Source organism: Salmo salar, chromosome 17 (genome assembly GCF_965601325.2).
Source record: "Salmo salar chromosome 17, fSalSal1, whole genome shotgun sequence".
NCBI lineage: Eukaryota > Metazoa > Chordata > Actinopteri > Salmoniformes > Salmonidae > Salmo > Salmo salar.
The window spans coordinates 72,190,367-72,207,336 of NC_138307.1; the positions used below are offsets into that span (position 1 = coordinate 72,190,367).

Sequence of the window (16,970 nt, forward strand, 5' to 3'; positions counted from 1 at the left end):
TATCATCAACCATGTGTAGTTAACTAGTGATTATGTTAAGATTGATTGTTTTTTATAAGATAAGTTAAATGCTAGCTAGCAACTTACCTTGGCTTCTAGTCAGCCTGCCATGCAGGCTCCTCATGGAGTGCAATGTTAGGCAGGTGGTTAGAGCGTTGGACTAGTAACCGGAAGGTTGCAAAAACGAATCCCTGAGCTGACAAGGTAAAAATCTGTCGTTCTGCCCCTGAACAAGGCAGTTAATCCACCGTTCCTAGGCCGTCATTGAAAATAAGAATGTTTTCTTAACTGACTTGCCTAGTTAAATAAAGGTGTAAAAAAATATATATATAATCGGTGTCCAAAAATACCGATTGTAATGAAAACTTGAAATCGGCCCTAATTAATCAGCCATTCCGATTAATCGGTCAACCTCTTCTAATTACCTGTTGTATTCGCCACACGTGACAAATAAATTGTGATTTGAGTTGACACTATCGTTTATGTAGTAAGGTTACACAGTCTACAGTGCATCCCTGCCTTCCTGTTTAACCTCTCCTCCTCTTCCTCTCCTCCTTCCTTCCCTCCCTCTATCTCTTGTCCTCTCCCAGGAGTTCAGACAGAAGATCATGTTGGGGACCCCCTTCTTGGTGATCTGGCTGGTGGGCTTCATCGCTGACCTGGACATTGACTCCTGGCTCCTCAAGGGCCTCATGTACTGTGGCGTGTGGGTCACTGTGCAGTTCCTCTCCAAGTACGTCACACACACAACTTTGACAGTATATGTTGCTGTCAATGTAGCCCTGTTGAGCTGTCAGCAGGTTAGAGCTGGGTTTATTTCTCTCTAAACCTGAGACATCTGGGTTTATTTCTCTCTAAACCTGAGACATGTCAGCAGGTTAGGGCTGGGTTTATTTCTCTCTAAACCTGAGACATCCCAGCAGGTTAGGGCTGGGTTTATTTCTCTCTAAACCTGAGACATGTCAGCAGGTTAGGGCTGGGTTTATATCTCTATAAACCTGAGACATGTCAGCAGGTTAGGGCTGGGTTTATTTCTCTCTAAACCTGAGACATGTCAGCAGGTTAGGGCTGGGTTTATATCTCTATAAACCTGAGACATGTCAGCAGGTTAGGGCTGGGTTTATTTCTCTCTAAACCTGAGACATCCCAGCAGGTTAGGGCTGGGTTTATTTCTCTCTAAACCTGAGACATGTCAGCAGGTTAGGGCTGGGTTTATATCTCTATAAACCTGAGACATGTCAGCAGGTTAGAGCTGGGTTTATTCCTCTCTAAACCTGAGACATCCCAGCAGGTTAGGGCTGGGTTTATTTCTCTCTAAACCTGAGACATGTCAGCAGGTTGGGGCTGGGTTTATATCTCTATAAACCTGAGACATGTCAGCAGGTTAGAGCTGGGTTTATTCCTCTCTAAACCTGAGACATCCCAGCAGGTTAGGGCTGGGTTTATTTCTCTATAAACCTGAGACATGTCAGCAGGTTAGAGCTGGGTTTATTTCTCTCTAAACCTGAGACATCCCAGCAGTTTAGGGCTGGGTTTATTTCTCTCTAAACCTGAGACATGTCAGCAGGTTGGGGCTGGGTTTATATCTCTGTGGTTGACTTTGATATGTAGTTCTAAGGGTTTTGTGGACTGTGAGATTTGAGGTTTTTTACCGCTGAGTTCTAACAGTGATTCCCCCTCCCTCTTTCTTTCTCCCCTCCCCCCTCTCTCCTTTCTTCTCCCTCCCTCCTCGCCTCTCTCCTTTCTTCTCCCTCCTCCTCAGGTCTTTCTTTGACCACTCCATGCACAGCGCCCTGCCCCTGGGAATCTACCTGGCAACCAAGTTCTGGATGTACGTGACCTGGTTCTACTGGTTCTGGATTGATATCCTTTACAATAATAGTCTCCTGGTTTCCTCTGCCTTTTCTCCTTCCAACCATGATACATCAGTAAGCTGCTGTGCTGTACAAGGGCCTTTCGTTCACAGCGCCACCTGGCAAGACAGCTGTGTGTGTGTCAATATTCACCTCCTAACAATCAATTCTTTCATCAAGGAGGGAGGTGACTTCTGGGAATTGATGGGTTTTGACTGAGAGCAAAAGTGTATGAATATCTCCCCTGCGGCTATTGGTCCATTAGAGTGTCAGTCAAACTGCAGCTTATTCCAAACAGACAGATGAGCTTTCCCTTCTTCCATCTGGAACCCCTTTCGTCATGATTACCCACAGTGCACTGGAGTGTGAGGCCAGCTAAAGTGCTTTGGCCTGCCTCTCAGTCTACAGTGCAGAGAGCATCATAACACCCTCAAGGGCTCTTTACTATTGCGTAAACTTTTGGCCCACAAGACATGTTGTTGGCGGCAGACTCATTATTTCTATATGCTACCCACCATTGCATTTGTGTCACAGTTTACATCAGAGGCACTTGTGATGCAACCGTACTGGTTGATTTGAGTTTGTTGATTATGACAAGAGGCCGGACAATTTCTGTAGTGACCGTGTCGTATAATGCTTCCCCCTCCTCTCTCTCTCTCCACCCCCGGATCCTTTTCAGAGGCTTGTGAAGTAACATTGCGGTCTAATTTCTCAGACAAGACACTAGCTCCTCTAGAACTATTCCCATATAGTTTACTTCCCCTGCAAACCGCACTGAATCTCTCCGGCGGCGGACGGACGGTGAGAGGCGAGGGAAACTATTGTCCTAGGTGTTCTGGGTTGCTGAAGTTTCAAGCATCCTGTATAAAGCTAGGCTCGCTCTTTGCCATATGAATAGTCCCGTGTCCAGATAAGAGGCTGTATCACTGAACTGTGTGCTTTCAGCTCTGTGTGGATACAGTCTTTAATGAATACTGTGTGTTAAGATGTGCTAAACACTGTGTTGAGTGTGCAACACAGCTGACTGGGTCAGACCCGATGAAGCGACTCGTGGGCTCAATGTGTTTCTCTAGCTCCAAGATGGCTCCTCCAGTTGCTTTTTGGTAATGGAAAATTCCCTTACCGGGTCTGAAACTGCTAAATGACCGATTGAAAGTCAGGAGGGTTTGTCCCTTATCTGCCTCATTTGATTGCTGATGGGAGAGGAGTGTTTCTTCAATCCATTTGATCTGCATGATGTTGCTTGTTTCCTGGGATCTGCTGCTCTGCTCCCCGTCTACCGTAGCTTGGATCTGCTGCTCTGCTCCCCGTCTACCGTAGCTTGGATCTGCTGCTCTGCTCCCCGTCTACCGTAGCTTGGATCTGCTGCTCTGCTCCCCGTCTACCGTAGCTTGGATCTGCTGCTCTGCGCCCCGTCTACCGTAGCTTGGACCTGCTGCTCTGCTCCCCGTCTACCGTAGCTTGGATCTGCTGCTCTGCTCCCCGTCTACCGTAGCTTGGATCTGCTGCTCTGCGCCCCGTCTACCGTAGCTTGGATCTGCTGCTCTGCTCCCCGTCTACCGTAGCTTGGATCTGCTGCTCTGCGCCCCGTCTACCGTAGCTTGGATCTGCTGCTCTGCTCCCCGTCTACCGTAGCTTGGATCTGCTGCTGTGCTCACCGTCTACCTCTCTGTCAATCGGTTGTAACCTCTCCTGCTTTTTGAACAGGGGCTGTGTTGTTACTAGTTTCCCTCTGGTTAGAATTTTTTGTCCTTCATGGGAACATTGACCTGTGAGTTCCCATAAAAGCCACCACTATGAGTGTAAGTGAAATTCACACCTATACACAGGTCCTCTCTTGTGTGACGCAGCTTTGAGATTTAATAGTCAGGCAGGTTTTTCCAGTCTCACCTCTTGCCCAACAGCCCATCTCCCATTGAGATGTCCTCTTCAATGCCTCTTATCTCTTTGTTGTAGGGCTGTTCTATCCAAAGAATATCTACGTCCACATAGTCACTGTTAACAGTAGCCTGTACCTCATCGTGTAGTGAAAACTGGCAGTTCAGAACCGTAGACGGCTACAGCAAGGGATGACTGGATTCCTAAATGGAGTAGGGTGAAGTTGACGCTAGACGCTGATCTTGGGTCAGTTTAGCATTTTCCCCACTAATGGTTAAGATTGGGGGAGGGGAAGCTGATCCTACCTAGTTGATCATCTGTACCTAGGGGAAACTACACACCGGAGCGTTCACAAACTCCAGCAGTCCCTCCTCACTCCATTCCAACTGTGCCTCTTTGGGAAGTGGATGTTATGTAACTGAGGGGGTAACCTTGCCTGAGACCTGAAGACTCGTGTTAGCTCCCCGAGTTAATGCCTTGGCTGTAGCTCAGCGGGCTAACACAGTCTTGGCTCGCGCAGTAGACCGAGGTCCATACCCAGTTGGTCACATGTAGTCTATGATTGTTGTGATCTGGGTTGAATCTGATACAGCCACGGTTGTACGGTAGCTTTGTGGTGGTTGTACGGTAGCTTTGTGGTGGTTGTACGGTAGCTTTGTGGTGGTTGTACGTTGGTTGTACGTTGGTTGTGCGGTGGTTGTGAGGCAGCCATGTGATGTCTCTGCAATAGTAATCAGTGGAGGCGGCTTGGCCTTTGTCTAGGCTTTGTGTCTGCATTGACTTCCAGGTGTGGGCTTGGTATCTCTGGCTCTGTCTCTGCCTGGTTTTCAAAGTCTGCTACTGCAGACTTGTTATGCTTTAAAGCCTGCAGTTGAAATCAGATAAAGTGTCATTGGCGGAGCCCCAAGCGGTTGCCTTTTCATCCCCAGCAAGCATTTTATTCTACATGAGATTCAAAGGAGAAAAGCTTTTCTCCTTAAAGTAGTTACAAGTACTGGGTCACCTCCACAGTTTTATTGTTACTGAAATGGTAGGAGACTGGGGGAGGAGGAGAGAGTAGAAGTCTCTATTAGTAGCAGACTGGGGGAGGGGGAGAGTAGAAGTCTCTATTAGTAGGAGACTGGGGGAGGGGGGGAGAGTAGAAGTCTCTATTAGTAGGAGACTGGGGGAGGGGGAGAGAGTAGAAGTCTCTATTAGTAGGAGACTGGGGGAGGGGGAGAGAGTAGAAGTCTCTATTAGTAGGAGACTGGGGGAGGGGGAGAGAGTAGAAGTCTCTATTAGTAGGAGACTGGGGGAGGGGGGGAGAGTAGAAGTCTCTATTAGTAGGAGACTGGGGGAGGGGGGGAGAGTAGAAGTCTCTATTAGTAGGAGACTGGGGGAGGGGGGGAGAGTAGAAGTCTCTATTAGTAGGAGACTGGGGGAGGGGGAGAGAGTAGAAGTCTCTATTAGTAGGAGACTGGGGGAGGGGGAGAGAGTAGAAGTCTCTATTAGTAGGAGACTGGGGGAGGGGGAGAGTAGAAGTCTCTATTAGTAGGAGGACTGGGGGAGGGGGAGAGAGTAGAAGTCTCTATTAGTAGGAGACTGGGGGAGGGGGAGAGAGTAGAAGTCTCTATTAGTAGGAGACTGGGGGAGGGGGAGAGAGTAGAAGTCTCTATTAGTAGGAGACTGGGGGAGGGGGAGAGAGTAGAAGTCTCTATTAGCAGGAGACTGGGGGAGGGGAGAGAGTAGAAGTCTCTATTAGTAGAGGAGGGGAGAGAGTAGAAGTCTCTATTAGTAGGAGACTGGGGGAGGGGGAGAGAGTAGAAGTCTCTATTAGTAGAGGACTGGGGGAGGGGGAGAGTAGAAGTCTCTATTAGTAGAGGACTGGGGGAGGGGGAGAGAGTAGAAGTCTCTATTAGTAGAGGACTGGGGGAGGGGGAGAGAGTAGAAGTCTCTATTAGTAGAGGACTGGGGAGGGGGAGAGAGTAGAAGTCTCTATTAGTAGGAGACTGGGGGAGGGGGAGAGAGTAGAAGTCTCTATTAGTAGGAGACTGGGGGAGGGGGAGAGAGTAGAAGTCTCTATTAGTAGCAGACTGGGGGAGGGGGAGAGAGTAGAAGTCTCTATTAGCAGCAGACTGGGGGAGGAGGAGAGAGTAGAAGTCTCTATTAGCAGGAGACTGGGGAGGGGAGAGAGTAGAAGTCTCTATTAGTAGAGGACTGGGGGAGGGGGAGAGAGTAGAATCTCTATTAGTAGAGGACTGGGGGAGGGGGAGAGAGTAGAAGTCTCTATTAGTCGAGGACTGGGTGAGGAGGAGAGAGAAGTCTATTAGTCGAGGACTGGGGGAGGGGGAGAGAGTAGAAGTCTCTATTAGTAGAGGACTGGGGGAGGGGGAGAGTAGAAGTCTCTATTAGTAGAGGACTGGGGGAGGGGGAGAGAGTAGAAGTCTCTATTAGTAGGAGGACTGGGGGAGGGGGAGAGAGTAGAAGTCTCTATTAGTAGGAGGACTGGGGGAGGGGGAGAGAGTAGAAGTCTCTATTAGTAGAGGACTGGGGGAGGGGGAGAGAGTAGAAGTCTCTATTAGTAGAGGACTGGGGGAGGGGGAGAGAGTAGAAGTCTCTATTAGTAGAGGACTGGGGGAGGGGGAGAGAGTAGAAGTCTCTATTAGTAGAGGACTGGGGGAGGGGGAGAGTAGAAGTCTCTATTAGTAGGAGGACTGGGGGAGGGGGAGAGAGTAGAAGTCTCTATTAGTAGGAGACTGGGGGAGGGGGAGAGAGTAGAAGTCTCTATTAGTAGGAGACTGGGGGAGGGGGAGAGAGTAGAAGTCTCTATTAGTAGAGACTGGGGGAGGAGGAGAGAGTAGAAGTCTCTATTAGTAGGAGACTGGGGGAGGGGGAGAGAGTAGAAGTCTCTATTAGTAGGAGACTGGGGGAGGGGGAGAGAGTAGAAGTCTCTATTAGTAGGAGACTGGGGGAGGGGGAGAGAGTAGAAGTCTCTATTAGTAGCAGACTGGGGGAGGGGGAGAGAGTAGAAGTCTCTATTAGTAGGAGACTGGGGGAGGGGGAGAGAGTAGAAGTCTCTATTAGTAGGAGACTGGGGGAGGGGGAGAGAGTAGAAGTCTCTATTAGTAGGAGACTGGGGGAGGGGGAGAGAGTAGAAGTCTCTATTAGTAGGAGACTGGGGGAGGGGGAGAGAGTAGAAGTCTCTATTAGTAGGAGACTGGGGGAGGGGGAGAGAGTAGAAGTCTCTATTAGTAGGAGGACTGGGGGAGGGGGAGAGAGTAGAAGTCTCTATTAGTAGAGGACTGGGGGAGGGGGAGAGAGTAGAAGTCTCTATTAGTAGAGGACTGGGGGAGGGGGAGAGAGTAGAAGTCTCTATTAGTAGGAGGACTGGGGGAGGGGGAGAGAGTAGAAGTCTCTATTAGTAGAGGACTGGGGGAGGAGGAGAGAGTAGAAGTCTCTATTAGTAGAGGACTGGGGGAGGGGGAGAGAGTAGAAGTCTCTATTAGTAGGAGACTGGGGGAGGGGAGAGAGTAGAAGTCTCTATTAGTAGGAGGCTGGGGGAGGGGAGAGAGTAGAAGTCTCTATTAGTAGAGGACTGGGGGAGGAGGAGAGAGTAGAAGTCTCTATTAGTAGGAGACTGGGGGAGGGGGAGAGAGTAGAAGTCTCTATTAGTAGAGGACTGGGGGAGGGGAGAGAGTAGAAGTCTCTATTAGTAGGAGACTGGGGGAGGGGGAGAGAGTAGAAGTCTCTATTAGTAGAGGACTGGGGGAGGGGGAGAGAGTAGAAGTCTCTATTAGTCGAGGACTGGGGGAGGGGGAGAGAGTAGAAGTCTCTATTAGTAGGAGACTGGGGGAGGGGGAGAGAGTAGAAGTCTCTATTAGTAGGAGACTGGGGGAGGGGGAGAGAGTAGAAGTCTCTATTAGTAGGAGACTGGGGGAGGGGGAGAGAGTAGAAGTCTCTATTAGTAGGAGGACTGGGGGAGGGGAGAGAGTAGAAGTCTCTATTAGTAGAGGACTGGGGGAGGGGGAGAGAGTAGAAGTCTCTATTAGTAGGAGACTGGGGGAGGGGGAGAGAGTAGAAGTCTCTATTAGTAGAGGACTGGGGAGGGGAGAGAGTAGAAGTCTCTATTAGTAGGAGACTGGGGGAGGGGGAGAGAGTAGAAGTCTCTATTAGTAGGAGACTGGGGGAGGAGGAGAGAGTAGAAGTCTCTATTAGTAGGAGACTGGGGGAGGAGGAGAGAGTAGAAGTCTCTATTAGTAGCAGACTGGGGGAGGGGGAGAGAGTAGAAGTCTCTATTAGTAGCAGACTGGGGGAGGAGGAGAGAGTAGAAGTCTCTATTAGTAGAGGACTGGGGGAGGGGGAGAGAGTAGAAGTCTCTATTAGTAGAGGACTGGGGGAGGGGGAGAGAGTAGAAGTCTCTATTAGTAGGAGACTGGGGGAGGGGGAGAGAGTAGAAGTCTCTATTAGTAGAGGACTGGGGGAGGAGGAGAGAGTAGAAGTCTCTATTAGTAGGAGACTGGGGGAGGGGGAGAGAGTAGAAGTCTCTATTAGTAGAGGACTGGGGGAGGAGGAGAGAGTAGAAGTCTCTATTAGTAGAGGACTGGGGGAGGAGGAGAGAGTAGAAGTCTCTATTAGTAGGAGACTGGGGGAGGGGGAGAGAGTAGAAGTCTCTATTAGTAGAGGACTGGGGGAGGGGAGGAGAGTAGAAGTCTCTATTAGTAGAGGACTGGGGAGGAGGAGAGTAGAAGTCTCTATTAGTAGGAGACTGGGGGAGGAGGAGAGAGTAGAAGTCTCTATTAGTAGGAGACTGGGGGAGGGGGAGAGAGTAGAAGTCTCTATTAGTAGGAGACTGGGGGAGGGGGAGAGAGTAGAAGTCTCTATTAGTAGCAGACTGGGGGAGGAGGAGAGAGTAGAAGTCTCTATTAGTAGAGGACTGGGGGAGGGGAGAGAGTAGAAGTCTCTATTAGTAGAGACTGGGGGAGGGGGAGAGAGTAGAAGTCTCTATTAGTAGGAGACTGGGGGAGGGGGAGAGAGTAGAAGTCTCTATTAGTAGAGACTGGGGGAGGGGGAGAGAGTAGAAGTCTCTATTAGTAGGAGACTGGGGGAGGGGGAGAGAGTAGAAGTCTCTATTAGTAGGAGACTGGGGGAGGGGAGAGAGTAGAAGTCTCTATTAGTAGAGGACTGGGGGAGGGGGAGAGTAGAAGTCTCTATTAGTAGGAGACTGGGGGAGGGGGAGAGAGTAGAAGTCTCTATTAGTAGAGGACTGGGGGAGGGGGAGAGAGTAGAAGTCTCTATTAGTAGGAGACTGGGGGAGGGGGAGAGAGTAGAAGTCTCTATTAGTAGAGGACTGGGGGAGGGGGAGAGAGTAGAAGTCTCTATTAGTAGAGGACTGGGGGAGGGGGAGAGAGTAGAAGTCTCTATTAGTAGGAGACTGGGGGAGGGGGAGAGAGTAGAAGTCTCTATTAGTAGGAGACTGGGGGAGGGGGAGAGAGTAGAAGTCTCTATTAGTAGAGACTGGGGGAGGAGGAGAGAGTAGAAGTCTCTATTAGTAGGAGACTGGGGGAGGGGAGAGAGTAGAAGTCTCTATTAGTAGAGGACTGGGGGAGGGGGAGAGAGTAGAAGTCTCTATTAGTAGAGGACTGGGGGAGGGGGAGAGAGTAGAAGTCTCTATTAGTAGGAGACTGGGGGAGGGGGAGAGAGTAGAAGTCTCTATTAGTAGGACGGACTGGGGGAGGGGGAGAGAGTAGAAGTCTCTATTAGTAGGAGACTGGGGGAGGGGGAGAGAGTAGAAGTCTCTATTAGTAGGAGACTGGGGGAGGGGGAGAGAGTAGAAGTCTCTATTAGTAGGAGACTGGGGGAGGGGGAGAGAGTAGAAGTCTCTATTAGTAGAGACTGGGGGAGGAGGAGAGAGTAGAAGTCTCTATTAGCAGGAGACTGGGGGAGGGGGAGAGAGTAGAAGTCTCTATTAGTAGGAGACTGGGGGAGGGGGAGAGAGTAGAAGTCTCTATTAGTAGGAGACTGGGGGAGGGGGAGAGAGTAGAAGTCTCTATTAGTAGGAGACTGGGGGAGGGGGAGAGAGTAGAAGTCTCTATTAGTAGGAGACTGGGGGAGGGGGGAGAGTAGAAGTCTCTATTAGTAGGAGACTGGGGGAGGGGGAGAGAGTAGAAGTCTCTATTAGTAGGAGACTGGGGGAGGGGGAGAGAGTAGAAGTCTCTATTAGTAGGAGGCTGGGGGAGGGGGAGAGAGTAGAAGTCTCTATTAGTAGGAGACTGGGGGAGGGGGAGAGAGTAGAAGTCTCTATTAGTAGAGGACTGGGGGAGGGGAGAGAGTAGAAGTCTCTATTAGTAGGAGACTGGGGGAGGGGGAGAGAGTAGAAGTCTCTATTAGTAGGAGACTGGGGGAGGGGGAGAGAGTAGAAGTCTCTATTAGTAGGAGACTGGGGGAGGGGGAGAGAGTAGAAGTCTCTATTAGTAGGAGACTGGGGGAGGGGGAGAGAGTAGAAGTCTCTATTAGTAGAGACTGGGGGAGGGGGAGAGAGTAGAAGTCTCTATTAGTAGAGGACTGGGGGAGGGGGAGAGTAGAAGTCTCTATTAGTAGAGGACTGGGGGAGGGGAGAGAGTAGAAGTCTCTATTAGTAGAAGACTGGGGGAGGGGGAGAGAGTAGAAGTCTCTATTAGTAGAGGACTGGGGGAGGGGGAGAGAGTAGAAGTCTCTATTAGTAGAGGACTGGGGGAGGAGGAGAGTAGAAGTCTCTATTAGTAGAGGACTGGGGGATGGGGAGAGAGTAGAAGTCTCTATTAGTAGAGGACTGGGGGAGGGGGAGAGAGTAGAAGTCTCTATTAGTAGGAGACTGGGGGAGGGGGAGAGAGTAGAAGTCTCTATTAGTAGGAGACTGGTGGAGGGGGAGAGAGTAGAAGTCTCTATTAGCAGCAGACTGGGGGAGGGGGAGAGAGTAGAAGTCTCTATTAGCAGGAGACTGGGGGAGGAGGAGAGAGTAGAAGTCTCTATTAGTAGAGGACTGGGGGAGGGGAGAGTAGAAGTCTATTAGTAGGAGTCAAGCATGAATCTAGTCATTGTTGTCTCTATTGGCCTGACAAGATGGATTCCTCCACTGAGCTGGTCCTGTAATGTGTTCTTTTAGGAGGACGTTCAGTCTTCAGCCAGACCATGATGACTTGCAGTCAGAGGAGAGGCGGTGAGGAAAAACAGACATTTCAGTGACACCCTGACTACCCCACCCTGAACCACACTGTATAGAGGTGTAGGGGGAAGTTGCCTCTAGACGCTGATCTCGAGTCAGTTTTGAATTTCCCCTATTAATGGTTAAGGTTAGGATTGTGGGAGGGACAGCTGATCCTAGATCTGTACCTAGGAGAAATTTCACCCCGGAGCTGTATGGACACTGTCAACACCATTAGTCTCCTTAAATCAGCATGCTTCATAAATGCTTGGCCCTTTTGTTTGACCCATCTTCTGTAATACCCCTTCTCCTAAGCCATTCCAAAGACTAATAGCTGCTACGGGGAGGGCCTACACAGCAAGGCCTCAAGGGAAACATTGAAGCGTCGTCCATATGAGAATCTCCATCGATCACTGTAAGAATTACCGGCTCCATGCCGACAGTATCACGGCCCATTGATTTAGTGAGACGATAAGGACTTCCATGCATGGATCCCAAGTGTCACCCTGTTCCCTTTGTCGTGCACTACTTTATATGGAAATTCACTGTTCCTCTACACTATATGGGGAATAATAGGGTTCCATTTGGGATGCAACCCCACGTAGTTAATTTGGAGTGTTTATCTTATGAAGTAGCTAGATAGACCTACAGAGGAAGAGGTAATTAAAGCGCCCAGACTTCTTTTGGTGATAATTATACAGATTTATGACCTCATTCAGCCTTTAGAGACTGAAAGCGCTGTGGAGTATGACTGAGAACCAAATGGCACCCTATTTCCTATGTAGGGCTCTGGGGGGGCATAGGGCTCTGGGGGGGCATATGGCTCTGAGTTCTCTTCCTGGAATCTAGTTGTTTGTCATGCTGTGACTTCACTCCACCCCCCACTATAATTGACTCCCGTCGACCCCCCCCCCCCCCCCCCCCCCCCCCACACACACACACACACACCCTTATCACTACTGTAATTTACGGACTATTAAGCGCACCTGAATATAAGCTGCACCCACTGAATTTTGAAAAAATTATTATTTTGAACATAAATAAGCCGCACATGTCTATAAGCCGCAGGTGCCTACCGGTACATTGAAACAAATGAACTTTACACAGGCTTTAACGAAACACGGCTTGTAACAAAAATAAATAGTAGGGTGACCATATTTTAGTTTTCAAAAAAGAGGTCATGTCCGGGAAAAAGAGGATGTATGGTCACCCTAGTATCAGCTGTCTCATTTGGAGTGTTTTTAACTTCGACTAATTTACTTTGCACGCCACCATTCTTCCAATCAAAATACTGAATGAGCAGAGGGAATATTTTCACAGCACCGTGATTGCTCCCATCAGTAGAAACACCACAGTAAGGTATGTCTTCTAGTGCTTTCTGAGCTATGTCGACAGAATGTGGTGCTGTCACAGCTTCGGTCTTAATACGAGCGCTTGAAACTTTTTGCGCAGTCTCGGAATCAGGGAAATACTTTTTTAACAAGGCAGACGTGCAGTCCATTGATCTGTAGCTATTGTGATGCTTCGTGTTGTGGAATGCAAAAACTCCCTCCGCAGCAGTAACAGCATCTTCTGTTTTACCTGCTCTCACAAAATAATCAGTTAATTTACCTGACCAACTCTCTCCTTTAGCTGCAATTTTGTGTTTTGCAGAGCTTATGTGGGCTTCTAGGTCGCTAGCACCTTTATTTGACACTAACACGTACGTGCCAGCTTTGCAGGTCATGCATTCTGCTTCACGCGGATCCCGACAAAGACGGAAACACGTGAATTTTCTCTGTAAATCGTCTGTGAATTTGCGTTTGGGCATTTTTACGCTGTTCTGGAGCCATGTGCCACTGTTGACAAGCAAGCTGCTGCTCTCTCTCTTGGCTGTTGCCATGGTGAGGGTAATGATTGAGATGCAGTTTGACCAATGTTTGCGTAGGCCTACATGACCCACCAATGGTGGCGTGTGACAAGGCGGGACCTAAAGAGAAAGGTCAAAGTAATGCAAAACCCCAAAAACGCACACAATGAATGGGACTGTAGAAAGCAAAAGCCGAATCCCGGACATTTTGGGCGATTTAGAAATCCCGGCCGGATGCATTTTTTTAGGTCCAAAAAGAGGACATGTCCGGGAAAAAGAGGACGTATGGTCACCCTATAAATGGGCTTTAACGAAACACGGCTTGTAACAAAAAATTTAAAATTTGCAGTAAACAGTAGCCTACCAAGAAAGTCATTGGTCACTATCTTCCTCCTCCTGTGCACTGAAACCACTGAAGTCATCTCCTTCGGTGTCGGAGTTGAATAGCCTCAGAATTGCTTCATCCGATATTGGATCATTTTCATTGTCGCTCTCGTCACTTTCATCCGGAGGCAAATCCCCCGCTGAGCCCTCTTCAACACGCAGCAGTCCAGCCTTTCGAAACCCGTTGATGATAGTGGATTTTTTGACAATGCTCCACGCTGTCAGGACCCACTGGCAGACTTGACCATAAGTTGCTCTTCACATGCGGCCCGTTTTAGTGAAGGATTTTTTTTTTAAAGGATTTAAAAATAAATACATTTGAAAGCGGGAAAAATCCATATATTAGCCGCGTCATTGTTTAAGCCGCGAGGTTCAAAGCGTGGGAAAAAAGTTGCGGCTTATAGTCCGGAAATTACGGTACATGGCCATACAGACTTGAAACAGCTCTTGTGGACACAATAATTAATGACGTCAAGCGAACTCCATAATCTAAAGTTTATTTAGTCAGTCAATCAGATATGTTTCTCTCATGTATGGAATCAACATTCTAACTCCACACTGTGGGAGTTGTGTTAATGTGTGGTTAAAATGCACAAAGAAATGCCAGTATACCTTGGGTGTAGGCATTTCCTAAATACAGGAATACATTCTATGCAATTACAATTCTGAAGCTGTAATTCCTAAGTAGGTTTATGGGATTTTTTTCATTTGTAGTTCCTAATTAAATGACAACAGGCCCTGTGAAAACTAAACTTGGGTTCTAGATACAAGAGATTGTATGGATCAACATGGGCATTTTCTGGCATTTTAGGGTTAAGCCTAACCACTCCCTTTGGTTAGACTCACTCCGTTGCTTCTGTTGTATTTCCTGTGCAAATGATGACGCATGTGTGAGAGACTCGGGACTCTGGTTGGGTGAGAGTATGAGTCAAGCTTCCACTGAGCTGCTTTCCTCATAGGCTGGAGTGGGCGGAGGGCGAGTCTTTTTGCGTCCCTAATGGCACCCTATTACCTTTATAGTGCACTACTTTATACCAGGGCCCATAGGACTACTATAGGACTCTGGTTGAAGTAGTGCACTACATAGAGAATAGGGTGCCATTTGGGGGACACACTCTGTCTGGATGATGTCACTATGGCTAGTCAGAGCCGGCACAGCCGTCTAGGTCCAATGCAGCTGTTTTTAACTTTGTATCAAATCATTTCTGTGTAACAATTAAGTACCTTACTGTGATTGTTTTTCCCCCAAAAAATCCAAAAGAATAGACGGCATCATAACAAATAGTAATTTCTCAAGCACGAATTTTGTTAGGACTGTCTGGGAGCAATCTGAGTAGGGAAAACTGAAAACTAGCTGTTATTGGCAGAGAGGTGTGGAACTCTTTTTCTTATTGGTCTATTGCCCAAGTTACCACCTTTTGATGTTACCAGGCAGGCCAAAACGCCATCCCACCAAAGCTGGCTGAAGTTTCAGGCAGTCTTTTCAAACAGCCCTTACACTATAAGGGCATTATCATAATTTTTACAATTTCACAGTATTATTCAACCTCATAGTGTGGAAGTATATAAAATGCATTTTCTGTCTGACCTTGTCCAGACTCCTGACAGGATGTGAAACCAATATATCATTGTGTTATTTGGGTGAACTATCCCTTTAAGAGCTGTAGTCACCTTTCAGCCAATCAGCCATCCTCCTTAACTCCTCTGTACATCTCCCGTTTGCCACCGTCCACCTGCCTTTCCTCCTGAACAGTGTCTGTCTGTTCTACAACTTCGGCAAGTCCTGGAAATCAGACCCCGGGATCATCAAAGCCTCAGAGGAGCAGAAGAAAAAGGTAAACGCTGGTACTACCCATGACGCTGGTACTACCCATGACGCTGGCACTACCCATGACGCTGGTACTACCCATGACGCTGGTACTACCCATGACGCTGGCACTACCCATGACGCTGGCACTACCCAACACACCACCATTTTGTTTTGAAATGGCAAGTAGAGTAGGGTGAGGTTGCCCATAGACACTGATCTTGGGTCAGTTTAACCTTTTTCCAACTGATGGTTAATGTTAGGGTTGGGGAAGCTGATCCTAGATCTGTACCTAAGGGAAGCTTCACCCCCGGAGCATGGAAAGTGCATGAGTTGAGAATTTGATTAGAGAGCTAGGCACATTGCACCATTTTTTTTTTTTACGAATCAAAAGTAGTACACTATATAGGGAATAGGATGCAATTTGTGACTCTCAATGTTCAGCTAGAGGCATCCAATCTCTCTCCCCACAGCTCTGAGAGTCGTCTCTCATTAGCACACACTAATGGAGTATAGTAGGGTCTCCAGCTCTTTTCTGACCCCAGCTCAATCCTCATTGTGTGGGATTGATGAGAGGGCTAAAAATAGCCCCCATCGTTAGTGCTCTGTAGTGTTAACCAGAGCCTGGTCCACTGGTCTGGGCATTGACCCCATCGTTAGTGCTCTGTAGTGTTAACCAGAGCCTGGTCCACTGGTCTGGGCATTGACCCCATCGTTAGTGCTCTGTAGTGTTAACCAGAGCCTGGTCCACTGAGCTGGGCATTGACCCCATCGTTAGTGCTCTGTAGTGTTAACCAGAGCCTGGTCCACTGGTCTGGGCATTGACCCCATCGTTAGTGCTCTGTAGTGATAACCAGAGCCTGGTCCACTGGGCTGGGCTGCCGCCTCAGAAGCCTGCTGGTTCATTCGTAGTTCATACAGCCAGCTCTCCTTCCTTGCTCTCAAGAGGGTAGCTAGCTAGTCGTGTTCCCTCTGTAGTCTTCTCATTCCCTCTGCATCCATGGCTCAGCAAGGTTCCTTCTGCTCCCATGACCCCACTCTATCAGATACACATTTCAAAGAGAACCGTTTTTTTTGCCAATCTCAATTTCGCTCACAGATAGCATTCACCTGATTCCAGATCCGTTTGTTCTCTAGCCAATTCCATTGCTGTCCTTGTTTGGCATGACAATGAATGCCAGGGAGTTATAGCACAAACAGAGACTGGCACTTGGGCTAAGATGCTCTTGTCCTTTAACTGGCCCTTGCGCTGCAGCTGCCATACAAATAGAATTTGATTTGATATATTGCAAATCCAATTCTTTCCACCGCTCTGTCTCTCACCTCTCTCTCTCACGTCTCTCACCTCTCTCTCTCACGTCTCTCACCTCTCTCTCTCACGTCTCTCACCTCTCTCACGTCTCTCACCTCTCTCTCACGTCTCTCATCTCTCTCTCTCACGTCTCTCATCTCTCTCTCTCACGTCTCTCACCTCTCTCTCTCACGTCTCTCACCTCTCTCTCACGTCTCTCACCTCTCTCACCTCTCTCACCTCTCTCTCTCACGTCTCTCTCTCACGTCTCTCTCTCACCTCTCTCTCATGTCTCTCACCTCTCTCTCACGTCTCTCATCTCTCTCTCTCACGTCTCTCACCTCTCTCTCACACGTCTCTCACCTCTCTCTCTCACGTCTCTCACCTCTCTCTCACGTCTCTCTCTCACGTCTCTCTCTCACCTCTCTCTCATGTCTCTCACCTCTCTCTCACGTCTCTCACCTCTCTCTCTCATGTCTCTCACCTCTCTCACGTCTCTCACCTCTCTCTCACGTCTCTCACCTCTCTCTCTCACGTCTCTCACCTCTCTCTCTCACGTCTCTCACCTCTCTCTCTCACGTCTCTCACCTCTCTCTCTCACGTCTCTCACCTCTCTCTCTCACGTCTCTCACCTCTCTCATGTCTCTCTCACGTCTCTCACCTCTCTCACGTCTCTCACCTCTCTCTCACGTCTCTCATCTCTCTCTCTCACGTCTCTCACCTCTCTCTCACACGTCTCTCACCTCTCT

The 16,970-nt window shown here is 48.7% G+C and overlaps 1 protein-coding gene across 2 annotated transcripts in view; it reads left to right on the forward strand.

Moving 5' to 3' along the window:
* The window catches only part of LOC106609686 (palmitoyltransferase ZDHHC17), a 66,082-nt gene that overhangs the window by 36,215 nt on the left and 12,897 nt on the right, over positions 1-16,970 (forward strand). For both annotated transcript variants that reach the window (XM_045700102.2, XM_082964071.1), the window contains 3 exons: positions 591-733; positions 1,763-1,863; positions 14,834-14,958. In XM_045700102.2, the coding sequence (XP_045556058.1) occupies positions 591-733; positions 1,763-1,863; positions 14,834-14,958 (369 nt within the window). The remainder of the gene's footprint in view (positions 1-590; positions 734-1,762; positions 1,864-14,833; positions 14,959-16,970) is intronic.